General features: G+C 43.6%; 2 protein-coding genes across 7 annotated transcripts; one reads left to right on the top strand and one right to left on the bottom strand.

Moving 5' to 3' along the window:
• Positions 1-3,751: 3,751 nt before the first annotated feature.
• Positions 3,752-22,663, bottom strand: slc38a6 (solute carrier family 38 member 6). 3 transcript variants are annotated; one of them, XM_079528801.1, is made up of 18 exons: positions 22,506-22,663; positions 21,552-21,674; positions 19,406-19,536; positions 19,194-19,267; positions 17,636-17,688; positions 17,454-17,493; positions 14,322-14,400; positions 11,549-11,634; positions 10,544-10,602; positions 9,485-9,556; positions 8,837-8,893; positions 7,646-7,725; positions 7,421-7,521; positions 7,199-7,323; positions 6,483-6,627; positions 6,247-6,341; positions 5,713-5,798; positions 3,752-5,682 (listed from the first exon to the last, which is right to left on the bottom strand). In XM_079528801.1, exons 1-17 carry the CDS (start codon positions 22,599-22,601, stop codon positions 5,715-5,717), a joined length of 1,500 nt encoding a protein of 499 aa, XP_079384927.1. In that variant the 5' UTR covers positions 22,602-22,663; the 3' UTR covers positions 3,752-5,682; positions 5,713-5,714. The 3 variants fall into 3 exon arrangements, with proteins under 3 accessions (XP_079384927.1, XP_079384926.1, XP_079384925.1); XM_079528800.1 differs by having other exon boundaries at positions 3,752-5,667; XM_079528799.1 differs by having other exon boundaries at positions 3,752-5,798.
• Positions 21,904-26,313, top strand: trmt5 (tRNA methyltransferase 5). Of its 4 annotated transcripts, XR_013792332.1 has the most exons (6): positions 21,904-22,005; positions 22,689-23,323; positions 24,667-24,791; positions 24,938-25,577; positions 25,661-25,958; positions 25,997-26,313. XR_013792332.1 is itself a non-coding variant. In XM_079528803.1 (5 exons), the coding sequence occupies exons 1-5, from the start codon at positions 21,974-21,976 to the stop codon at positions 25,714-25,716; spliced, it is 1,488 nt and encodes a 495-aa protein (XP_079384929.1). In that variant the 5' UTR covers positions 21,904-21,973; the 3' UTR covers positions 25,717-26,313. The 4 variants fall into 4 exon arrangements, 3 of the variants coding, with proteins under 3 accessions (XP_079384929.1, XP_079384931.1, XP_079384930.1); XM_079528803.1 differs by having other exon boundaries at positions 25,661-26,313; XM_079528805.1 differs by lacking the exon at positions 21,904-22,005 and adding an exon at positions 22,073-22,225 and having other exon boundaries at positions 25,661-26,313.
• Positions 26,314-26,405: the final 92 nt, after the last annotated feature.

The following is a 26,405-nucleotide window of genomic DNA, read 5'->3' as shown; positions in this document are numbered from 1 at the left end:
AAAGTATAAATGAACCATTATAGCGGCAGAACTATCCCCACTATAGTCACCTAGGCCTATTAACACTGAGTCCACTGGCACTGACCCTTCCACAGGTAGAACCCTGGAAGCATGTCTACAAACTGAACAGAGCCAAATGAGGCTTTGCGTGCACGCACACACATTCAGCACACTCACACATTTAGTACACAAATACACACACACACGCACACGCACACGCACACACACACACATCCCTAGGGTCCTTAGTGGACAAGCAGTCCATAAATCACACCTATAAAAGCTGATTCGGTACTAAATGTCCCTTTATTCACAAGTGGTGTTTACTGCTAGTGCTCTGCCGCAGGAAAATATGTAGGTTTACTGCACTGTATGGAGACTGGAGGAGAAGGGAGGTTGAATTTAGTTTATTTACGATATATTTTTATATTTCTACAACAAGGGAGAGAGAGACACACAAGAGAAGTTACCTTGTCACTTCAGAGGACACTTTTCAGGAAGAGAAGCAGAAGCAGAAAGAGTGCGGCTATGCCGAAATAATGAAAGAGTGGGTACTGTGAAAAGTGGAGGAATGTAAGTGTGAGAATGGTGGGTCCTGTGCTGGACAGTAGTGCAGAGCGAGGAGAGGAGAGGGGAGAGAGCGGGGTGGTGGGGGTCGTCTGTCACAGCCCCTCCTGGGTAATTGGCTCCAGATGTGAGGCAGCATGGCCCCTACGCCAGTGAGGCGTCAGGGCCGCATTAAGGGCTCAGTCTAGGGCTGATGGGATTGCAGAGAGACGAACTCAACCCCGCCCCCCCTACCTCCAAAGTAGAGGCTGCAGAAAATCCCAAACCATGTTGGTGATGCCCACTGAGCAAGATGCTACCTTCTTCTGCACAGTAAAATCCTCAGTGTTCATTTTGGGTGCGTACAGATGATTTTTTACACTTTTGAAGTCAATTTCTATCCAGTGGATTGAAACACTTCAAGACAATTGAACAGAGTGTTTTGTTTTTGTCTGTTTTGTTTTGCGCCAACATTGGCCTTGGTTTTCGATCCGTTGACAAAATAAAAAAGTAATTCTCTTTTCCGTTCTTATTATGTTTCCATCACTATGGTAACCGCAGCGCTGAAGTCAATCTGTTATTGTGATGCTGCTATTGTGTCCCATGCAGATTGTGGACTGACAAGTGATGAGTAGGCTGTGTCAGGCTATTTCTCCGCATTCACCATTTTCTCTGTTGCCTAGAACGGTTAAGCACTTGACTCGTCAATGTGGTAAGGTGAAGGTGGCAGGAGCGCCGTGGAGGACATCTCACTCAGATATCCAGAACCCCGGTGTGAAAGAGAGGTCGATTCTTTTGTCCCACCAAGTAGTCTTCTCTGAAACGCCCTGACCGTGGACCTTCTATCAATACAGTCTTGTAAACAGCATTTATTTGAGTACTTGTGCTTCACACCAGAGTAGATGGTACCATGACTGGAGCACGTTGAATGAAAGGGCATCTGTGGTCTTAAAAAGAGTCCTCAAGAGTGAGGAATGCTCTTAGTGTGACATGAAAAGCATGTTTACTGATAGAGCATGGAAATCGATTTAAGAGCAGAAAAGCAGCGTGGTGGATGAAAATGGAGGCAGAGAAGACAGGATTCTTGCATGACCCATCCGTGACAATGTGTAACTGCATCATACAACAATAACTAAGAAGGAAAAAATATTCAATCAAAATGCATAACTGTTTGAGAGCTCATGTGAAAAGGACAGTTAAAGCAACATTCTTGAATTTATACTTTGTATGACAAATTATAAATTAGACTTAAAGGGGCATTCCACTCATTTTCAACATTTTACTATGTCATTAATATACCTTAGAGCTGTTGTGTGGAAATAATTAAAAAGTTCCCCCATTCTGTGTTTCCTAGAACTGTAAGTATGAAAAAAATCATTAACATGGTGAAACACATCTTGATGACATCATCAAGATGTGTTTCACCATGTTAATGATTTTTTTCAGATCTCCAGTTTTAGGAAACACACAACAGCTCTAAGGTATATTAATGACATAGTAAAATGTTGAAAATTAGTGGAATGCCCCTTTAAGTCACTTTGGACTTGGAAATAAAAACGTATGGTTTTCCAAGGCTACTTTGGACAGGACTGATATTAAAATATGATTTTCACTTACAGGAAAGTATACATGTTCAAGTGGTGTGCATGCGTCAACACTAACATAGACAAGGGTCAAAGTAGGTTCATGGGATACCAACCAGCCAGGCCCCGAGTCCTGATTTACAACAACAGAAAACACTTTTCAAAGAACACAAGCGACACCTCTTAAAATAATACCAGAGTGGAGGCTGCCAACGGGGGTTTGATTTCAGCCCACCATCGTTCCTCAGCTCCATTCCGTCTCTTAGCCCTGGGAGATGGTGCTGTCATACGACTGGACAAAGGCCCAGAGTGTGAGTGAGTTTAACTAAACAAAAACACTCTCCCAGTCAATGTGGAGGCCTGCCCCAGTCCCGGCCTCCATAAAAACAATTCTGGTCTGCGTTAAACATGCACATCTCCAACACGTGATAACGCCGGGAGAAGTTTTCTGCATCTGGTTATATATCTCTTGCTTGGATAAGCCAAGAAAGGAATGTCAACAAAGTGGGGAGGAACAGAGTTATGGGCTGCTATGTACAGGGTCCAACACTAGGTGGTAATCTTGTGTAGTATTTGGGTTTTGCTCGTGTGGAAGAAGCATCCTATGGTCTGGAAGAGGAGGGTGCTGTTGTGTTCCTGATTATCACCACTTCAGAAGACTTTGTGATCCGACCAAAAGACAACAATGGTGACAGGGGGCCAACCTCCAAACTGTTGGCGTCTGTAACCATTTAACATCGATGTATGTGTCTACAGCACACTAGAGCCATGCTCTGAGGAAAATCCTCCCTGCCCTATCAAACATGCATAAGCTTAAGCCAAAGCAGGCAAAATGTACCAGTGTTGATAGAGGCTAAGCTCAACTCAATCACAGAGGGCTGCTGTCTAACATAGGAATAACCTAGGAACGGTGGTCAGAGGGTATTCCTAGGAACGGTGGTCAGAGGGTATCTTAACCTAGGAACGGTGGTCAGAGGGTATTCCTAGGAACGGTGGTCAGAGGGTATCTTGTGGATTGAGGAACCTCATGTGAGGCGTGGTGGGGAAGCACTGCTTTACAGGAGGATGGGGAGGCGGGTCAGTTAAAAGCCTAAATTAAGCCTGGTTTAAATGTCATCGTACGAAGGTGTCACCCCTCGAAAAAGCCAATCTAAAAGCACACAAAGCATTGCATCTGCGAGCTTGTATATATGAGCTATGTTACCTAGCACTACACGGTCGTAAGACGGAGCATAAATCATTATACTTTGTCACTGGCCAAAAATAACGTGTTTTCAAGATGATGTGGTGTTGTAATCTTAAAAACCTGTTACTCTCGCCGAGCAATGCAGTCGTGTGACAAAGTATACATTTGCCTTAATTCCTTAGATTAAAAGCAGCAGTGGGGTGGCCATAGGTTCCAGAGCCAGCATGAAGAGAATCTAAACAGCATAGTGATTAGAAACGTACCAAGCATTTGGCTTTCATTAGCTGCAGACAGAACCCCCAGCCCGACACTGAGGAGCTTGTCCTTATGTCAGTACTACGCCTGCCAATCAAACACATGGCTGTATGACATGCTATACTGATTAGCCGATCTAGACGCTGTGGTGGTCAGAAAACAAGTCAACAGTTCAAAAGCCTACTGTATGAAAAGAAAATCCCTTTTATTGATCAGCCATTTTGAACATAATCTTAACATTGTAAACAAATACATTGCATGCCTGCAATTAGAGTTCATAGTCTTTGGTCTTGGAGCAGATATAAATAACAAGAGCAGCAGCATTTTTACCATTTACATTATTATATGAACCCGATGTGTGATATTTAAACAGTCCTTCAAGAAGTGGATTTCTTTCAAGAATACAACCGGGAGCAAGGAAAATAAAATCCAGCAGAATGACAATGGGAAAAATAACAATACGAAACATATCAAGGTTAGAGTGACATGTAAACCGTTTGGTGTGCTGTTAACAAGGTTTGACAGACAGTGAAAAGCCAGGCCTTACACACCATTTATAATGTTATGGTCCAGAAGTGGTTTAAAATAGTCTTTGTAAATACCTTTCAGGGATAGTTTCATGTTACCGCTATGTCTGTCACTCTAAGGATTGATTCTTCCTATTGTACTGAGATGAGTGAAAGGACATTCATGCACTCTGCTCATTCTACATGGAATTCCTACAAAATGTGCAGAACACTTCCAGCTTTTACATCTTTGATGAATCATTTAAAGGTAAACTCTTTGTCCTGCCTATGTTTTAACTTTCTGACCCTGCTTTTATTTGATGCCATGTACCAAGTAATTGTCCCTGCGACATACTAGCGTCATGTCCAGGGGGTGTACTTGTACATCAAGCCGCCTCATGCTACAGAAACAGGAGATAGGCTCCTGCACTATGGGCCTCATGGCTCGGCAAGGCTCCTGCACTATGGGCCTCATGGCTCGGCAAGGCTACTACTGGAAGTCATTGTAAATCTTCATGCACTGACTTGCACTGCTGCCTATCTTGGCCAGTTCACTTCTTGCAAAAGAGCGCTCAATGAGTCCTGGTTAAATTAAAGGTTAAATAAATAAAATATAAAAATATAGCCTAAGTGGCAATGAATTTTAATGGACAAGAAGAAAAACTCTTGATTTTCTTTCAAATAATTCACGTGGTCATTGCAATATGGTAAATTACCGTAGTAAATACGGTATGTGTTTCACATTACTACATTTGTTGCTATTTTGATCAAAACGGATTGCCATTTCTAGATCAGTGAAGTCTGTACATTGACCCAGTGCGGTTTCTAACGAGATGTCAAAAATAGAAGTTTGAGGAAAATGCGCAAAATACACAAATGTATCATTTTTAGAGCAGAAGATTACTTGAGAGATTAATGAAGCGTGTCCTATTTATCTCCTTGAGTAGAGGGTGGAATGGCTTTTTTTTCTCGCACTTTTAGAAAAATAACAACAAAAACAATAGGGTTCCTGGACCTTTGCCGTTTGAACCCCTAAATAACCAGATAAATGAGAGTTTGCCACAAATAAAAATATTGTAATTAGCACCAGAAAGTTTAGACAATCACTGGAGGTTTGTTGGCAGTTTATAATGACCTGCTTGACACTACCTGAATATCATCTGGCAATGGGTAAAACCAATGCATAAAAAAACCACATTTGATCTACAGTAGATCTGTACACACTATTATATAGTGTGCACGGATTAATAAATAAAAATGGGGACATTAAAACAGATTGATTTGTTGTAGACTGTGACTCTACAAGTGTAAATGAGGCTTTTAAAATTAATTAAGCTTGTGAATCAGAAACACAACAAAAAGGAATATAAAATGATCTTCTTAAAACATATAAAAAATCTCTACAGCCTTATATATAACAGTTTATACAATCTTTATTGTAATGAAAATTAATGATCAACAATTAATGATCAACCCCTCTGTTCGTTTCCTTTCATCCATTAGTGTTCAATGTTTCTATCCCTTTTATTTGGCACGTCTTTCCCTTTGTTCAGTCTTGGGTTTACATGATGTTGGTGCTGGGCTTACTGGTGCTGGGCTTACTGGTGCTGGGCTTACTGGTGCTGGGCTTACTGGTTTTCAGGAATTCTGTGCCCAAGTGACCACAATGACAGAGAAGCTGAGCACTCCCACCAACAGTCCGAACACCAGCAGAGCGACAGCCTAGAAAACACAGAGGACTTTAATCAGAAGAACCACATGGGGAGTTATGGGGCTAGCCTATAGGGCTGGGGTGATATGGACGGAATAGCTCAACATTGATCATGTAATGATATTTTCAGGGTGATTAATAGTGCTTCCCAAACATATTTAACCATTGAGAAAAAACACTATTATGTGGCATTTATAAATCTGACAAAGTATGCACGTTTCCTGTTTTTAGCATACAAAGATTCCTACCCCTAAATAATATACACGCTTTAACTGCAGAGGATACCTAGTTTAATAAACACAATATATTTATTATAATAATATAATATTGATATATCTGTCATCACAATACCGCCCACATGGAGAGAAAGTAAGCACAACAATGAGTAAAATAACTCATGAAACAAAGAAAGTTAAAAGACTCGTTAGAAATCCTATATTGGGAGAAGCGTGTGCTTACCCCAACAGACTCCAGTGATCTGAGAGGTCCGCTGCTGATCTTGAGGTAGAATATAGCAGGATAAACAAACAGGAGGCAGGTGGATGTGGTTGACCCTGGGGGGGGGGGGGACAAACAGGAAAGTGGGGCTTTATAGGCCTGACCTCGGGACTGAACCCGGATACCATACACTTTACATGCGATGTAACTCCACTCCCCGTGCACAAAGTGATTTACAAAAATAGCAGTGCACGTACCGACAACGCCGAACACGTTTCTGATGTCCGGAACGAAGATGGCGAGCAGCAGCACCACGCCCAGGATGGTTACAGTTGCCAAGACGTGGGTGAGCCAGGAGAAGGGCCTTCCTCCACACAGCATCACAGTCAGAGATTTACGGGCCTGGAACGTGGTCAGATCAGACACAATTACGTTAGTTAGTTAGTAGTAGTAGAGCTACTGGGGCTGTCGGCGGCTAGGTGGAAGCCGATGGTGTCTGCTTTTAGAGGATACATTTCAGCTTAACCACTTAAAACATGTTGGCGTTATTTTTGAAAATGTCCAGCTATAATGACAAGCCCGAAATAGCCAGGGGTTAAAGTGGTTAAAGGGTGACTATGGTTCCATTGTGCTGAGAGGACTCCAACAGACTCTGTGCCAACATACATGCCAAGTTGCCAACGTCATCTACATGTATTATGAAGTTTGAGGCCAATCTACAGTTTTCATATTGGGAATCAGATTTGCGTGGCTTCACAACAGAACAATGTATTTTTTTTACACCCGTCACCAAAGCAGCCGGCCTCCAACCCAGGTAGACGCACACCAATCGGATACTGTTGCTATTTTTTGCTCAGCACCCAGCCTAGCCTAGTAGGTTTTGGACGTGCGTGTCTTTCAGCCTCTTTTTCAATAGGCAGCCTGCACACACTCTACATAGCTGTTGGGGGGTAGTGAGGGGTTGTCTACTCACAGGGAAATGGATGACGGGCACAGTCAGCAACACAGCCAGGAGGATGGTGAGACGAACAATCATCACCATGACGTCCCGTGGCATGAAGGAATCATAACTGAGCAACAGCTCAGAATTCACGTGATCTGTTAAAGATGGACAACATTAGTTGGCATGGCGGTTATCGCAAGAGCATTTGGTGAAGACACACCATTACGTCCACGTTTGTCCCTGCTCTCTTACCATAGAAGGTGAGGTAGCCAAACAGGGCAGAGAGCAGGTAAAGAATGAAGCTCAGACAGATGCTGACATTGGTGACGTTCTGCATCCTCTTCTTTGTAGGTCTGTAAGGACACATCGGGAGACAACAACAAGCACTTCATATTTATTTCGTCCATCTACTAGCACATAATATGTTTGATGATTGCAGATAAATTAGGATGTGGCTGAAAAGTCTTTAATGCTGACCGGTCCAGTTCGCAGTAGATGGGCAGGACGGTTGTGTGGCACAGGAAGGAGAAGGCCATAGTGGGGATGGCGTAGGCACTCTGCAACATATACATCAATGCAACATTAACAACTTAGCTGGTAATACTGTGATATCTGGTGGGGTAGTGCTGCTGGGTGATATGGACAGAATCAAATATAACAATATTTTTTGACCAAATACCTTGATATCAATATTGTTATGATATTGTGGGGATAAATATTTACACAATGAGGCTTTTGATAAATAGCAATGTTAGGAGAAAAACTGCAATATACTGTACAAACAACTGGTGCAATTTCTACGATGTTCTACCATTCAATATCACCTCATAGTCGATTTGATTTAATTTGAACTGATACTGTCTAAAGGTGTTGTGGTTAATATTGATATATAATATTGTTTTCATATTGTGTGTGTGTGTGTGTGTGTGTGTGTGTGTGTGTGTCCTCCCCCCTTTTCCCGTTTGTTATGTCTTGTTTAAAAGAAAGAGAGAAAAGATAATGATAGATAGTACATTGCGCATTGTCAATAAATACATCTTAATAATAATAATCACCAGCAATGCCTATATAAAAGGCAAATTATAGCACAGCCAGTTAAGTTCATGAAATGATATCACATTACTGTAAGGCAGCCTTTTAAACCAGGAACACTTACAGTATATATATCACAATATCCTTATTATCATCACAATATTAATTTAATATCAAGGCATTGCCCAGCCCTAGGTGAGGGTTTTATTAATAGTTATTATTACTAGCTGAGCTGCAGAGTGTGACGTGTGATGAAGCAAAGTTACAGATCCAACCTCATCTGATTAAACGTGTTCAGAAAAGACCTAGAAATGTGCATGTGCTAATGCTCTAACTTGTTTGTACCATACTGTGAAACCGCCATGTGCTTGGTGTAATTCTGCACACACCACACATGCACACATGTGCTCTTTGCAGACATTTAAGCACATGTGACTGGCAGCTGCATGTTCCACTGGAGCATGTGGTGGTCCTTATACACAGTCCAATCCCTCATATTTAATGATTGGGAAATGTCAACTGGTGTCAAACAAGCGTGTAGCGCTCTTAGTCTTGACAATGACATGCTGCCTCACATGCTCTGCGTGTGTTGTTGCAGGGGGCTGAAAAGATCCATCCTAAAAAACGTATACACACCTTACTGGAGATGACAAAGAGTTTGGGCGTGCAGTCTGAGTCATTGGAATTTGATACCTGGGAAAACAAAGAGAGAGAGAGAGAAAGAGAGAGAGAGAGAGCATTATTTCAGAGATGATGTTCTGCAGGAATGCTGCAAAGGTGGGCACGGTTAAATTAAATTCCATTGTCCTGGTTACGGTCTGAAAAGCAAACCATCCACCCCCATTTTGCTATTTTGGGCATGTCACTATAGTGACATTTATTTTAAACAACCTTCTAGAATATTAAAGTAATTGCCCATCTACAAGGCCACAAGCTTGTGGACCAGCTATTTTTTGACACTCTTAGGAACAGGGCTTAAGTGTTAAGTCACGCTAAGGCTGCATGCAGGGAAGTCATCCTACTGCCTGTATATCCAAAAAGGTTAAAGTTCATTTCCCGGCTCTGGCGAGGTGATCTGAACTTCCTTCCCCTCAGGATTCACAGAGCAGGGTTCTCTCTGGTCCTCATCAGACTCAATCAGTAAACTCAATCTCCTGGATTGATCCCTGACTTTCTGGTCTGGCATACCTCCCTCAGGTTGCGGTGACCCTTTCCATGGTGCTGTCTGTCTGTATGTCTGTGTGCTACGTGTGTGTGTCACGTGCTAAGTATGTTTGTTGTTACCCCGTAGGTGCTTGGTAGCATCGTCACATTGTGAGGAAGAGGGCAGGGAATGGACCATTTCTTAACAATAACCTACAAGGGAGGAAAACACAAGTTACTGTAAGATTGTGTTGGTGTATGATCATGTGTACAGGCTTTAAAAGATGCAATCCAAAACCGTTTTCTGTGAATAAAATGTTATTTAATCCAGTGGTTCTCAACCTTTTCTGGATCAGGGCCTACTTGGAAATCTTGAGAGCATTCGCAGCCGGCCCTCTGACCTCTGACCTCTTTAGTGAACAGATGGGTGGCCTGCGTGCATTTTCAGAGGATGTTCAATCGATCAACCGATCGATTGTGTTTCACCATGGATCGAGGGAACTACAGTAGTATACTTTAAGTTCTTATTTGATTGTTGTCACTTTTTAATAGTAATGTTATATCATAATTCAAATCTTTGTCATTTGTCAATTATTTAGGGGCCCAATTGCAATCCCTTGCGGCCTGCCACAACAACGGCCACAAGTGACCTTTTTTACATTTTATCTTTGTGGGTACATACAGGTTGAGAACCAGTGATTGAATGCACTCTGTATGATATGAGTATCATTCTAAAACAATATAACTAACAGGTGGTCTCCCTGCTTTTCCATTGAGACATTTAGATCCCTGTAGCCGTTAGAGCCACTACTGGTTGACAAGAGATATTGCATAAAACTCATTCTAAAACAGCTCGCTTTCCCAAATGTGCTCTCGCTCAACGGTAAAAATCTCATGTGGGCTGGGCAGTGGCACTCTATGAGGTGTAATACACTTTAAAGCTACAGTTTGTACGTTTTATGTCCTGATGGAGAGAGGCAATTGCAATGATGTCCGAACTACAACAAAGATGCCGACTAGTTAATTGCATTAACATACTCTACCACACAGTTTGGTTAAAACAATTATCATTATAGAAATAAGTCCTGGATTGTAGCTGTTAATAAATAAAAAACAACTAAATAACTAACTCGCTACAAATGTGCAAAAGACAGAAGAGATGAGAGGAAGGACATAAGGATGACGTGTTGCAGAACTCACCACGACGGCAAAGTATAGCATGAAGACAAACGCAATGCTACTGGTGCAGCCCAAGAACCCTGAGAGAGGGAGAGACGATATAAATATAAATGTACAGTATTACACCTAGGTTGTGTACACATCTGGGTCAGAGCATGTTACAACCCTAGATATAAATGTACAGTATTAGACCTAGGTTGTGTACACATCTGGGTCAGAGCATGTTACAACCCTAGATATAAATGTACAGTATTACACCTAGGTTGTGTATACATCTGGGTCAGAGCATGTTACAACCCTAGGTTGTGTACACATCTGGGTCAGAGCATGTTACAACCCTAGATATAAATGTACAGTATTACACCTAGGTTGTGTACACATCTGGGTCAGAGCATGTTACAACCCTAGATATAAATGTACAGTATTACACCTAGGTTGTGTACACATCTGGGTCAGAGCATGTTACAACCCTAGGTTGTGTACACATCTGGGTCAGAGCATGTTACAACCCTAGGTTGTGTACACATCTGGGTCAGAGCATGTTACAACCCTAGGTTGTGTACACATCTGGGTCAGAGCATGTTACAACCCTAGGTTGTGTACACATCTGGGTCAGAGCATGTTACAACCCTAGGTTGTGTACACATCTGGGTCAGAGCATGTTACAACCCTAGGTTGTGTACACATCTGGGTCAGAGCATGTTACAAAACCTAGGTTGTGTACACATCTGGGTCAGAGCATGTTACAACACCTAGGTTGTGTACACATCTGGGTCAGAGCATGTTACAACACCTAGGTTGTATAGACATCTGGGTCAGAGCATGTTACAACACCTAGGTTGTGTACACATCTGGGTCAGAGCATGTTACAACCCTATAGTAGAAGTATAAATGTACAGTATTAGACCTAGGTTGTGTACACATCTGGGTCAGAGCATGTTACAACACCTAGGTTGTGTACACATCTGGGTCAGAGCATGTTACAACCCTATAGTAGAAGTATAAATTAGGATTAGCTCCACATACCAATCTTGGGCAATAAGGCCAGAGGTAGAACCACACACAGCGTCGCCAGGATCAGAAGTATCCTGCCATTTTCGTACCAGGCATCTCTGGAAAAGCACCACAGGGGAGACAGGGGAAGAATAAGACACAGCAGCACACGAGGGAAGGGACATGAAATAACAAAGGCAAATGTTGATGCTGAATCAAACCATGTTTCCCACCACAGCATCCCGGAGCTCTGACATGGCGGGGACAGCGGAGATGGATCTCTAGTGCCTGGAAACAGGCTGGCCCTGGAAATTTGTCTCCATTTCGTGCTCAAATACAGAGAGACAGACCCATCATGTGGTATGAATTAAGGGCTTTAGCTCTCGCAAACCATAACAATTATGTAATTCACATGCAAACGTTCTGTCGCTCCGTCAGATGAGGCCAGATTTCACTTGCTGGGGTTTTTGGTAGAGGGGGAATAATATTTTCCTTCGCTGAGGGATAGCCTTGGTGGTTTATTCGGGAAAGAGGCTAGGGAATCTTGGGGGGAGGAGGAGTATAGCGGGGGGGGGGGGGGGGGGGGGCTAGTGGTGACACATGTGGAAGGCATGCTGGCTTCGCTGGGGTCGGGGCGGGCGGGGGAGGGGAGGGGCGCTGGCTCGGCTTGGCGCTGCTGTGTGTCGGCCCGCAGCGTGGGGTCACGAGGGACTGGCTCCAGCGCTCTTTATGGGGCTCCCATAGTCGGCAGCACCTGCTCCAACCGCATCAACACCCACTGACCCCCGTTTGGCAGCCTCACAGCTGCGAGGTTACCATAGGCGCTGAAGGCCTCGTCTCGCTGTCTACACAGATTCTGGTCCTTAAACTGCATGTCACAGAGGCCGCCACTCCTCTGACTACAACCGAGTCTCACTTCTGCAGCTCCTACACTCCAACGTTGGAGTAGCCCCCAAAAACCAGCCGCCCACTCCGCAAATCCTAGCTGGAGCTTGCCAGCCCACTGCTGTCTGCTACACATTGTCCTGCCGGTACAGGGGTTGCTAGATTCATATAATCTCCAACTACAACTGGGATCCACCCCGATGAGCTTGAATGGAGTTTACTGTATGTATGGGGGGAGGAGAAGAGGATACCTAGAATACCCATGAAATGTGGTGCATTTCACGCTTTAACAAGCTGCAGGACAGTGCTCCCTCAAGGCTGGAGGAACACTGCCAATGAGTCAATCTCCACCAAGTGTTGGAGATCAGCATAAATCTTGGCCAATGCAGCACAAAGCCATCACAGCTGTCCATGACCTTGGCCCCCATCCCTGCAGCTTAAACAAGACAAACTTAACCAGGACATACAACCATTGCATTATCCTCCTCATCATCATCATCATCATCATCATCAACATCACAGAGCAACATTGAAAGACGAAGCACAACCACGTTTCCCCTCTACCACATTAAGACAAATGAGCCAGCAAAGTAGAAAAGCTTCTTAATATGAAGCAACTCATTTATTCAGGCTTTGATGGGGGTTTGAATATGAAGTCTGTTAACAACCCAAAGCCACTCATTAACAGCGCTTGTTTTGTTTCCCTCAGCAGTCGGGCCGCAATTAGAATGGCAAAACTGATATCCCCTTGTATCACTCTGATTCCGGGAGAACATGTGTGAGAGATTTGAGGGTGAAGGGACCGGGAGGAGGAGGGGGAGCTAATACAAAGCAGCTGTGTGTGAAGGAAGATTCAGATGTTGACAGATCGGACGGAGAGCAGCTACAACTCTCGCTTAAATCAGTGTGCCTGATAATAAAGTGATAGTTACATTCTTGGCGTAGGACTTGCTCTGTGTGAGGCATTGTCAGAGGTTTGGGGGGGGGGGGGGCATCCACCAACACAACCACATACAGTAAGGGTACATTTTTAAACTTTAACCACTTAAGCCCTACACAAGTACACAGTATATACTTCACCGTACGACGAATAGTGAAACTAGCTGATGTACAAGTTCACAACCTGTTGCGATGCGACGTGCTGTGAGCTTGTTGGTCTGCTATCTTCACTACAATTGTTGAAAAATAAATAAACAAATGCAATGTCCCTCAAAACAGGGACGCCAGGGTTTAATGTGGTTAAAATAACACTCTGTGCTGTGTGCAGGACCAGTGAAGGACGCTGGCTGCTGCTGATGGGTGACGAATGGCTCCCTCTCAAAACACACACTTCCTCTAGGTCTGCTCTGCGTTACACAACACCCAGCGCAGGCTTCCCTCCAATCGCTCACAGACAGTGTATTAGTGTACTGTGGTTTGGCGAGACATCCTCCATCACATTTCTCATACGGTTCCCATTGGCTGGCCTCAGATCAGTTTGTATCAGTGTAGCCTCATGGATTAGCATTGTCAAATGTGTTGGGGGGGATGGGCATAAGTGCCACTTATTTGTCGTAGTGTAAAATTTAGGACCCATCATGATGTTGCTTGGCTGTAGAATCATGTTTGTTTGTTTTTTCAGCGTGGCTGGAAGTCTAGTGGAGGGTCGGTCTGTGTGTGTCTCCGTCTTGCATACTGCTGGACCGACGAGCAACATATGTCTTCTGCACAATGCCAGTAGGAATTACCCCGACAAATTATTAACTAATTTAACTTTACGAAGCAGTCCACTCAGTCAAGTGGGCGAACTGAGTATATGGTCTCTGGACCCAGGCAACTATTTTTTTGTAGAAGGTTTGCATATTCCCGCCTATAACGACAGGCCCAGAATGGTTGGTTAATAATTGTGTTACTTTATTTTTCTTCTACACAGTATACCTACCCAGGGGCATCAGGGCTGAGGAGGCTGCTGATGGCAGCAGGAAGCTCTTCCTTCAAGATGAACAAATAGGACGCCATCGCTGAAGAGACACACAAGTAGAGGGTTGGTCAGAAAATATACATACATTCGTTTTTAAAAAGAGCTGTAGACTTGCACAAGTGTGCAAACAATCAAACACCAATACACGACATTACAATGGGACAAACAATCCCGAGTAGGACGATGCACACCGGTCTAGTAATGTTAATAATTACTTGTTGAAAGACTTTGGACTAAGGAAGTCATATGTCATTGAGTCAACTACATGAGAAGACACCTTTTTTGTTTTGTGTGAATGTAATTAAAGAAGATAAAATGTTCCATCTTGTGATTGTTCTATAAATAACTAGGTGACAACAGACCCAGACTAGCGCGCCTTGTTTGGTAATTATTTTTCTTTATCTCCCCAATTTAGTCACTGCCCATTCTCCCCTGTAGCTGTGCAGTCCCTGTGTGCTGTGCAGTGGCGTAGAGACGTAGACAACTGCATGCCTCCTACACATTAAGTCATCAGCCCCTTTGTTTTCTCCATCTGACGGTGAGGCGTTTCACCGGGACGGATGGTATAACGTCGTAATACATGCAGCGGAATACGCTCCTCCTCCCACTTCCAATCTCCACTTTAACGCCCTCCACCGCCAGCCTCCCACACGTGCGAACACGGCCGGATCACCCATCAAAAACCGCTGTGCTGAGGAGCAGACATTATGCAGATGTTCCAACTACGGAGTAGAAGCAGTGGTAGAGGCCAGGATAGAGGAATGGTACGGACAGGAGTAGAAGCAGTGGTAGAGGCCAGGATAGAGGAACGGTACGGACAGGAGTAGAAGCAGTGGTAGAGGCCAGGATAGAGGAACGGTACGGACAGGAATGTTAACAATAATGATCCCTGACGCTAATCCAGGTATTTTCCCTCCCCTCTGACTTCATAGGGAAACAGGAAATCGCACACGTCTCCTGCGGGGCTCCTCCCCCCCCCCCCCCCCCCCCCCCCCCCCCGGCTTCTTAGACAACCAATCAGAGAGGGGATTATGGCCACTTCCTGCGGGTCAATGTGGCCCCCCAAAAGCATCAGAAAGAGGGAGAAAACCAGGGTGGAGGAGGCATGGGAGGAGATGAGGAGAAACCCAGGTGGAGGAGGCATGGGAGGAGGCATGGGAGGACATGTGGAGAAACCCAGGGTGGAGGAGGCATGGGAGGACATGTGGAGAAACCCAGGGTGGAGGAGGCATGGGAGGAGAGGGATGTGGAGAAACCCAGGGTGGAGGAGGCATGGGAGGACATGTGGAGAAACCCAGAGTGGAGGAGGCATGGGAGGAGAGGTGGAGAAACCCAGGGTGGAGGAGGCATGGGAGGAGATGAGGAGAAACCCAGGGTGGAGGAGGCATGGGAGGACATGTGGAGAAACCCAGGGTGGAGGAGGCATGGGAGGAGATGTGGAGAAACCCAGGGTGGAGGAGGCATGGGAGGAGATGTGGAGAAACCCAGGGTGGAGGAGGCATGGGAGGAGGTGGAGGAGGCATGGGAGGACATGTGGAGAAACCCAGGGTGGAGGAGGCATGGGAGGAGAGGTGTGTAATGTTTGGACCTGGGCAAGGCCAGAGTGGAATGGAGACTCTGAAGCAGATTATAGCCAGTGGTAAAGGGAGGTAATGTTAGGGGATTTAGATTTGGGAAGCCAGGCAGATCCTGGGTTAGAGATGGGACCTTACTGCCCTGGGGCAGATCTTTGAGTCTGCCTTAAACCAGCATAGACCCTAATCCCCAAGATCCCGTAATTGTTTTCATTAGAAAATTCCTTCAGCAACATTACTGCCCACACACAGATGCACACACACAGAGACACTGACTCACTGTCACTAGTCAAATGCCATTACTAAGTACTAGTGTGTCTGCTTAGCGCTTATACGAGAATATTTGATGGAGCTAATAGACTACCAGACATTGCTGGGGGGGATGTCTGCAGTAACTACAGTAGTCTATCCGCAGCTAAGTTACAGTGTGACATTTCATCCATCAATGTCAATGAAACAAGGACCTACTTTTAGACCACGCAAGTGGATACACAATGACAGGCATCACACTGCAAAGCATGATGTAATAGTTTAGTTTCATGCAGTTGGTTATGATGAGTACAGCAATATTTCCACAGCCATTAAAAGCAATGGAAATTCCTGGTGTAATGATACTTACATTTCTAAACAAAGGGCCCTTGAGTAAACAAAGAATATTGGCACAGTCAACACTGGAATGATAACACAGTCTAATAATAAACATACAATTCTAGAAGATCTTGAGTAAACTATCTGTGTGTGGCCAACAAAGTCTGCACAGTGGGAGAGTGTATTCAAGTTAAGTCACTTTCATTTCATTAAGAGCACAGGGCTGTGACAGCCCTAGGCGGGCCAGCAATTAAGGTCAATTGGCCCGCCAGCCTTTGGCAACATAGATGAGTGTTTACCCAGAGTGGGACTAATTGCACGCCTATAAAAAAGGGGCCCAGGGTGTCGACGGATGCTCCGGGTATGCTCGCTTGCTCACACGCTCACACATACTGTCCCATGCTGGTGCAAAACCACAACCATACCAGAGGGCACTGCAGTAATCCACTCAGCCTCGCCACTAATGACTGCAGAGGAGCCATCACCTCAGCTCTCAACTGCGTGAGGGGAACTGAGGCTGAGGGATGGATGGAGATGGGAGAGGAGGAAGAGAGGGGAGGTGTGGTGTGGTGTGGTGTGGTGGGGGGGGGGGGGGGGAGGCATCCCATTAGGTCACTCATCACACGGAGGGTGGGAGTGGGTTTACCATCAGTGATCAATTAGAGGGCGAAGTCAGGTTTCAGGCCCGTGGGAGGGCGGCTCGGAGCACAACGGCTAGGGGGGCTAGGGGTCAAAGGTTATCAGGGAATCTAGCAGAGGCACTAATATGGCACAGAGTCCGCTGTCCTCCAGTAGGAGGCACTATCTCACTCTTAAATTAACTGGGCATAGTAGTGTAACCCTGAAAACAACACCTAAATGGGTGTGGATGTTCAATACATTGTCAAATATAATGGATGGGTGTTGCTTTAGTGAAATAATGTCAGCTTACCGCCAATATTTTGGATGAGAATAGTGCTTCCAACCAGAATCTGAAAAATAAATGTTAATGTCAATATGTTTTCCTGGTATTGTGGAAGGAAATAATCACATGACTTAATTAGTTATGTTGGGATATGCTTTCTAGAGTATTTAGACAATGTAAACCCATGCAATCCAAGACAGGATACTCACTTTCCCTGGCTTTTGCAGAGCTCGATTTCCAAGTTCTTCATATGAATTGATGCCTAATAAAATATAACAAACCAACTTTGATCATATCCAACTAATTAATGATGAGATAACACCTTTACTGTTCCCTAGAGGGCGATTCCAGTGTTACAGCTGCATGTAATCAGAATGTATTAGCTTAACGGGTGAAAGGATTAATAGAATAATTGATTAATCAATCAACAGAAAATGTATCTAATAATGTTTTAGCAACCTAATAATCTATCATTTGTCGATGTGCTATTTACAATATAAATGTTTTTTTTTAACATTCGTTTTAATTATGTTTATTATAGACATGACAAACAAGACATACATAACAATGACACGTACACCAGACTATATCATGTATACAAAACGAGTGACAGACCTATCGTGATAACTGATAGGTCTGACTGAAGGTATATGAATGAATACAACAACTTTGAAACATTAACAAGAGCACAGTAACAGGGCAAACAGAACAGCAGTTATACAGTGGAGTCAAGGTGAGCTGTAATAGGGCCCCATATACAGTATATTCAAATGTTGCTATACTGTCCTGGCCGTTGCAACGCAGCCTCTCAACTCAAGGTGTATCAACGATACAAATCCGTTAAACCATTTAGTGAAACAAGGTACAGTGGGTGTCTTCCACTCAGTTAAAATAATTATTTTGGCTACTAATGTACCGAGCATGAGCGTCTGCTGTATAGTATATGGCAGTGCGAGGGAGGCGTCGGAGCAACCGAACAGGGCAGCTAGAGCATCAGGAACAATATAAATACGGTATGAATGTTTGGGTTTTTTTTGTCAAGATCGTCAATTAAAATATTCTTACATTTTTGGGGTTCAATTAACTTCGGATGATCTATTGCCTTATTGTACCGTATCGAATAACCCGAAAATAATTATGTACAAATGTTCCACACCCACAGGAACGCACCCAGGGTGCCGGCCCGATTCAGGCGAGCCGCCCCGCGTCCGAAACGGTTGAGAATGACAGAGTTACCGTGTGGGGGTCCCTCTACTGTACCCTCTACTGTACTGTCACTCCCGAAATCACCATATATAAAGTTAATATGTGCGTGTGTGTGTTAGGTTGCGCACAGGTGGTGAAAAACAACCATGCTGTTTTCGTGCTCAGGCGCAATCACCCACCCACCCACCCAGCCAGCCACACACATAGCTCCTTAAGGGAGTGGTTGCACCACTCAAAAATATCAGCTGCCTTTCAGCTACAGTGATTTCAGCAATAAGGACAGTTCAGGGTTGAGATTGAAAGTAGACCGGCTCTCACATTTAGGTAGATCAGCTATTTTCACTATTTTGGAAATAAGTGGTTAATTCATATAGTACGTTGGGTCCCAGGCACACACCAAATGATCTTTGACATCAGTACTGGTCAGCGCCATAAACATCACACATAGCTTCACCAATCAACAAAGCAGATTGAGATAAGACACAATGAGACTTTTGTATTGATTGACAGATTGAAGATGAAATTTAGAGTAAATGCAATCAACCAAGCAATGCCTCTCACCTGTTTGGTCACACAGTTTCAGGAGGAGATGAATGGAGTAGCCAGCCAGACCGGACACCAGCAGCAAGAGAATACTAGAGAGCAATGGATGGACAATACGATATCACACCAAAGTTCAACTGAACAGTAAAACAAGATCACTATTGTATCTACTCTTCACGAAAGAATAGCAGCTGTTTTACGAGCACTGTGATTGAGGGTGCCATACTCACACGAAGCTGACTATGCCAGTGCTGGCCATAGCATATGCTAACCCCAGTATGCCACTGCCCATGATGGCATTCATCAGGTTAAAAACAGAAAAGGCAAAAGAGGCTCCTTTGGTCCTGGGTTCTCTTGGTGGCTGCACAGAAAACAGAACAAATCAGATTGGAAGGGAGAAGTCCAGACTGGTAAAAAAATAAAAAAATTATACATGATGTAACACATCTGTATTTTAAATTCCCCACAATAATAACAAATAAATAAAAAAGATGATAAACCTGGACCAAAAAAACCCCATAAAACATTTACATTAGGCTACTTTAAAGACAGAGTGATTTTGTCCTAACAATACGCAAGTGCTGGAGAACCAATTATTTGCTTTTCTTTGATATCTGGTTTGTCTGGGTTTTCTCAAAAGAGTGCATTTGCGTGTTTAGCTTGGAGAAGACCATTTAAATAATTAGCTCCTTAGGAAACAGACCTAGGATGCATAGCTGTCATCATAGTTTTGATATGTTTGTGTGCTAAATGTTTTCAAATAGAAACTTTAGAAAATAATGAAAAAAGCACCTTTTGACAGAATATATGTAAAATGATCTGTAATCGCCTAATCGGTGGTCTAGGACTTAATTTCAGGCTCTAATTTAAACCTTGTATTGAATCACCAGAAGCTGAGCTTTATGACAAACGTCTTACTATGCCGTCTCTAGATTCAAATCATTACACCAAGGACAAGCTAACATTTATACTTTTTACCATATCTGATTCTTTGGTGTATATGTTTATAATAGTGTTATGAACCACTGGTCAACAGCAATGAAAGATAAAATAAATAAATAAAAGCATACATATTTTCGGAATATGGGTTTGGTTGGAATGGTTTGACCGGGGTCATCCCTATGTTCCCCAGGTTCTATGTTCCCCACTTACCTTAGGGTTTAGGTTTAGCGTTAGGTTTCTGGTTTAAGGACTTCAGTGTTTTGTACTATACAATTGTATGTATAAGTACAAAGAATGTTAGTTTTTGCCATCTTTGTTGAAGAGTCTGAGCAATTATATTTTCGTTTATTTTATGCCAGTGTACATTTTTAGTTGGCTAAGACTAGATGGTTTAAGTAGCCTAGGCAGGCGCGCACACAAGTGTGTGCGTGCGTGCACGCATGCACGCACACGCAAGCCTTAGTGTGCCTAGGGTACATGCATGTCTATCTGTGTCCGAGTATGCACAATAAAGCTACATTACGTTAGAATCAAGTGGAGAGGGTTGCTTCAAGAGGCTGGCCCTCAATCTATGTTTAAAGTTACAGAGTGAAGATGAGGAGTTGGCAATAAGTATGTGTGAATTCCAGAGTAAAGAACCTCTGACTTTTATGGAGAACTTGCTACTAGTAACACTAAGTTGCTAAAATACATAAATAAAGTCTTACTAGAATTACTAGGTTAGGTTTCTGGTTTATTCTAAGTGGGGAACAAATAACCTTTTTTCCATGGTGGGGAACATAGAACCTGGGGAACATAGGTACGCTCCCGTTTGACCTATATCATGTACATCCTAGGGAAGCAGGGAAGGACTAGGCCTGTTTGCCACATCCCTCTTGGATTGAATTGATGGCCAAATACTTTGACTCATCCCTTGGATTACACTTTTGTAACATTTTATAATTATATTACCAAAGAAAAATGTAGAATGAGAATGACCATGACAAAATAAGTCAAGCTTAAAAATGGGTCATAGAATATTGAACAACCCTTGTAGATTCCATCACATGTATTATTATTTAATATTTAATAATAACAGTTGTGCAGTTCCTGGTGTTTAAAAGAAATACTGCTACAATGGAGCTTATTGTTAGAATTCTTCCCAATAGAAGGGAACCCCCTGCATACAAATTAGTATAACATTTAACATGCAAGAACGTGGAAACGATGCAACAATTTACACCAGACTGACTTACAAATTACCCACACAAAAATGTAAGGGCAAGCATGTGATCCATCTACATTTTGTTGATTTTTGACTGTCTGACAATATTGACAAGGTTTCCTACTGCTGCTTTAATGTGCTGTATGACTGGTGATCGTGCACTGCATGTTTACTAAGGTTATAAAGCACAACATACATATCATGATACTTTTTTGGAGTAGCATACTTACAGTTCCTATTAAAGGAGTCGTTTCATTGCCTTCCATGTCGCCGATGGTTCCATCGCCTTCAACATCAGGTCTGTTAACACTGAAACTCATCTTTACTTCACTCTCACGCGTCAACCGCACAAACTATGACAGACAAAATGTAATGATGGCGATAATGTGCCGACATAAAGCAATTCTTTCAAGATGTCATCTTCGTAATCCTACTACAACTCTACCAAGTTCCAACTAAACTTTATAGTTGCTGACTGTTGATATTTATCATCATGTCCAGTGATCAGATCACATGACAAGCCAGACTCCGTCGCATTTTCACCGTCACCGATGTCAGCAGCCAACCAGCGATCGGCTCGCGGCCCAGTCGACCAATCGCATCAATCCCACACGAGTCCAAGTCTACCAGTGATGACGTGCTATGCAGACGCATGTATGATGTGCACACAGAGGCAATGTTAAGGTGAGTTGTGAGAACATTTGGGGAGTTTAATAATAATATTAACGCCCGTAATCTCTTGATGGACAAATACGTTTATACATTTGAAACGTCAGTGTGTTAGCTAGCTCTGGTCCATTCATTCTAAAGAAGGCATTAGAGCTATGGACCAGAGCTAATGTTAGCATTGATACACAAGCCTGACATCATGACCGGTGACCGTCTTGGACCATTATAGTTTGATGTGAGTGCATGTCTCCAACCTGACGCCTTCACATTTGGCGTATGACCGTGGGTGACAACAATACAAATACGTACGTGACAACAATGCTTTGAGTTTGATTATAAGCGTCAATAACTCGGTCAAATCAGCGTTTTGTTTTGTTTTTTGCAGGATTGCATGCAAAGTCAAAGCACGCACAAGTCAATCTATACACTTTCAGGAATCTACATAGCCTAGTCTGTCTCTCGATATGGTAACAAACGAATGGAGAATGACTGGCCATGTGTATCGGTACTCTTACCTTGACGGGTGCACGACACGTGATAGATGACCGACGTGGCATGACGTCATACACTAGCCTCCAAGTACCCTGACAACGGGTACTGACTGACGTCATAGTACTTAGAATACTGACGAACACCAAGTACTCTGACAAGGGCTAGGCTACAGCAATGATAACAGTGATTTGTTAAATGTATTGCAGGATTTCCACAAGGCTCTTCAGACTTAAGTGCACTCTAAGAAAGGTGAACATCCCCACCCTGCAGCGCAGCTTCTGTTCTGCAGTCTCTCACCAAGTCTCAGCCCATCCTGCGTTTGTTCTAAAGGCCATGACCATGACCGATTCCGAGCAGAGCCAGATGAAGCCAGACAGAAAGTTCTACAGGGCCCCTCCAGAGGTCCGCGGGATGACCACGTTAGACAGAGAGGCTTTCGCCCAGACGGTTATAGTCCCAGCCGTGCGTGTGCCCAAAGGAGTGATAAACAAAGTTGTGAAAAGTCTGAAAAGATGCGGAATCCCGCGCTCAGGACTCACCAGAGTTGTTAAGGAGGAAAGCAGTGAGACGGATAACTTCCGCTTGCTGCTGTTGGATCCCGGCTGTGTGACTTCAGCGAGTTCCTTCACCGAGGCTGAAGCCGAGGCCATGCGCTCATTTGATGTCCCTCAGGAGCTCCAGTACTATGTGCTGCCTCTGACCTACGATAACCTGAAGAGTGAGGATGTGTTGCGAGCCGTGCTTCCTGAGGGCCAAGACGTCTCCGCAGCGTTCAGTCGAGTCGGACACATCGTACACATGAACCTGAGAGACCATCAGCTGCCTTACAGGAACCTCATAGGTGAGGATCAGGCTTGATTTATACTTGGTTGCATTAACCCATTTTGACCTGAGATCAGATTCTAAAAATGTCTTCTACATCCTGACAGTTTTCTGAAAAAGCTATGTTTATGTCAGTCGTTCTTCGATTTTTCAAAAATAGCAGACCTACAAGCTATGAGCTTGTAGATCTGCTATTTTTCAATAGCTAAAGCATAACATAATGCTAACACCAAAAGGGGTTCCCGCCCAGAATGGGTTAACTTGCATGTCAAATGGCGGATCTACAAGCTCACAACAACGCATCACATTGAAATGTTTTAATTCATGTACATTTTGGTATTTATTTATGCAATCAATACCCGATACTTAATAGTAAACATTTCAAAAATATTGGTGACTACATTTTGGAAAATTGTAGTAACTAGACCTGTCCCCTGCCGGGCACCGCACCGGCCTACTTGGGAACGATGAAAGTATAAAATACCCCTTATATTGTTTGTCATAGCACCTGTTTTAACCGTCTGTCTGTCCCCTTTGTGCCCATATATGGAGCTCTCTATATCTGCCTGTTCTTGTCCCTTTTATGCCCATATATGGAGATCCCATATGTTCTCAGTATATGGGCCTGGCCATATGGGGTGGAGGGGTGGGTAGCCTCGGTCCCAGTCTTACTCATCTGTGAGGATGCCATTTTCAGTTAGTTTGCACTCTTCAGACATATCCACAGCCCACCCCCCACGCTGGGCAAGACCAGGCACCTACACTGTAGAGTCGGCGGAAGTGTCGGGCCGGAACAACCGTCAGATGTATTTCCCCCAGATGCCATATTTTTTTGACTAATCACAACACTTGTTTCATTCACGGAGAATGTAAACAGATTTGTAAAGTGTCAACGTCATTTCCTTGAGTGGTACTTCCGCCAAAATCCAGCTACTTCTGCCGATACACTACAGTGTAGTAGGTCTTGCCCAGCGTGTGGGGTGGGTTGGCTGTGGATAATGTGTGGAGAATGATTGAAGAGTGCAAACTGACTGTGAAAAATGGCAGGTGTGGGGTTGCCATGGCAATAAATTGGTTCTCGAGTTGTGGCTCATTTATTGTAAGATGATTTTTTTACGCTGTACATGTCATGACACAATCATTTTGTTAGAATATACTTGAAAGTATATATGGTTTTGGCACAAACCTTCATTTTGAATGGGAAGTCTACGTTTATATGACAACACTCTTTACGAATGGAATGTCTGGATGTTCAATCACAGATAAATTACATTATGTGTAAGTGGATAGGATACATAGTGAGCTTATTCAATTTGGCTTTCCTCATTGCATAACATTACATCTCTGCTGCTCCCATGCCAGGCCAAGTCATAATGGACAAAAACCCAGGGGTGACCTGTGTGGTCAATAAGACGGACATCATCGACTCGACTTACCGCAACTTCAAGATGGAGGTGCTAGCTGGAGAGGAGAATATGATGGCTAAAGTAGGTTAAATGCATTGATTTTTAGTTATTGTGATACATTACATAGAATCTCTTTATTTTTTTTAATATTCACTCAAAATGAGTATGCACTGATCTTAATCTTATGGGTCTCTTCTAATCACTTAAATTATTGATTCCTGTTGTAGGTGAAAGAAAATGGGGTGACCTACGAGTTTGATTTTTCTCGTGTGTACTGGAACCCCAGGCTAAGCACAGAGCACCAGCGTGTGGTGGACCTCCTCAAACGTGGAGACATCGTACTGGATGTGTTTGCAGGTGTGGGACCCTTTGCCATCCCTGCTGCCCGCCGTGGTGCCATCGTACTTGCCAATGACCTCAACCCAGAGTCCTATCGCTGGCTACAACACAACAGCAAGCTGAACAAAGTGGACGGCAAGGTCAGAACCTTCAACCTGGATGGCAGGGCATTCATTCAGGGACCTATGAAGCAGGAGCTTCCCGCCCTGCTGAAGGGAACAGCCAGCATTCACGTGGTTATGAACCTGCCCGCCATGGCTCTGGAGTTTCTGGATGCGTTCAGAGGCCTCCTGAGCCGGGAGCTTTCCTGTGAGAACAACCTGCCCATAGTGCATTGTTACGGGTTCTCTAAAGACGAAAACCCTAAGAAGGACATGGTGGAAAGGGCTTCCTCTAGCCTTGGGTTCTCCCTGGAGGATCGATGCTCTGTGCATTTGGTGCGAAATGTAGCTCCAAACAAGGATATGATGTGTGTGAGCTTCACACTTCCCAAAGAGGTGCTCTTCAGCAGGGACAGTGAACAGACAGGTAAGAATCCATTTACATTGGATGCATTTATTCTCACCGAAAGTGAATATCACATATTAAACAAGGTGCTTATTTCTCCACAGACTTTACAGCGGAACCAGCCCCAAAGAGACAGAAGTGTGAAGAGACGACAAACTAAATGGCATCACTTCAGTTCAATTGCAACCTTTGTAATTTCAAGGACCCCACTCACAAAAATGGCATCTAAATCCTAACCCAAGTTTAACAAAAAGAATCATGTATGTTGCTATATACTGTACATAGCAACAACTACCACAAAGGGGGTTCCCGGATTCAAAGGTAAAAAACCCTAAAGGGGTTCCTGTCCTAAATGGGTTAACCCATTTTGGGCGGGAACCCCTGTGTTTTTAACTAAGCATTGTTATACTTTAGTTATTGAAAAATAGCAGATCTACAAGCTCATAGATCTGCTATTTTTTAAAAATCATAAATGCGGCACAAATCTTTGAATATATCTTCTTTCAGAGCGAACGTTTTTTTTATTTCGATGTCAGGCCTAAATGGGTTAAGTTAAGGGACCCTTTGCTTCCATTTGTACGTAATACATAATTTGCTTCCCATCTATCAATCCTTTAGCTGGGGTCACCCTGGAACTCCCTTTTTACAAACTATGCATTCTGTTTGATTTGACTGTAAATGACAGTAAGATGTCAAACTAGAAAACAGTTTTTTTTTAAGTATGCATTCTTGTTTGATTTTACTGTGACATAAATCATGACATAATAAATCATGACAACCCTCAAGAAACTGTATCCAATTTGACAAATTGCACCACAGATGTCATTATCCAGTGTTTAAAGTCACAAC

The sequence above is a fragment of the Electrona antarctica genome, assembly GCF_951216825.1.
Source record: "Electrona antarctica genome assembly, chromosome: 18".
In the NCBI taxonomy this organism is placed as follows: domain Eukaryota; kingdom Metazoa; phylum Chordata; class Actinopteri; order Myctophiformes; family Myctophidae; genus Electrona; species Electrona antarctica.
This window is presented reverse-complemented; position numbering and strand designations above follow the sequence as displayed.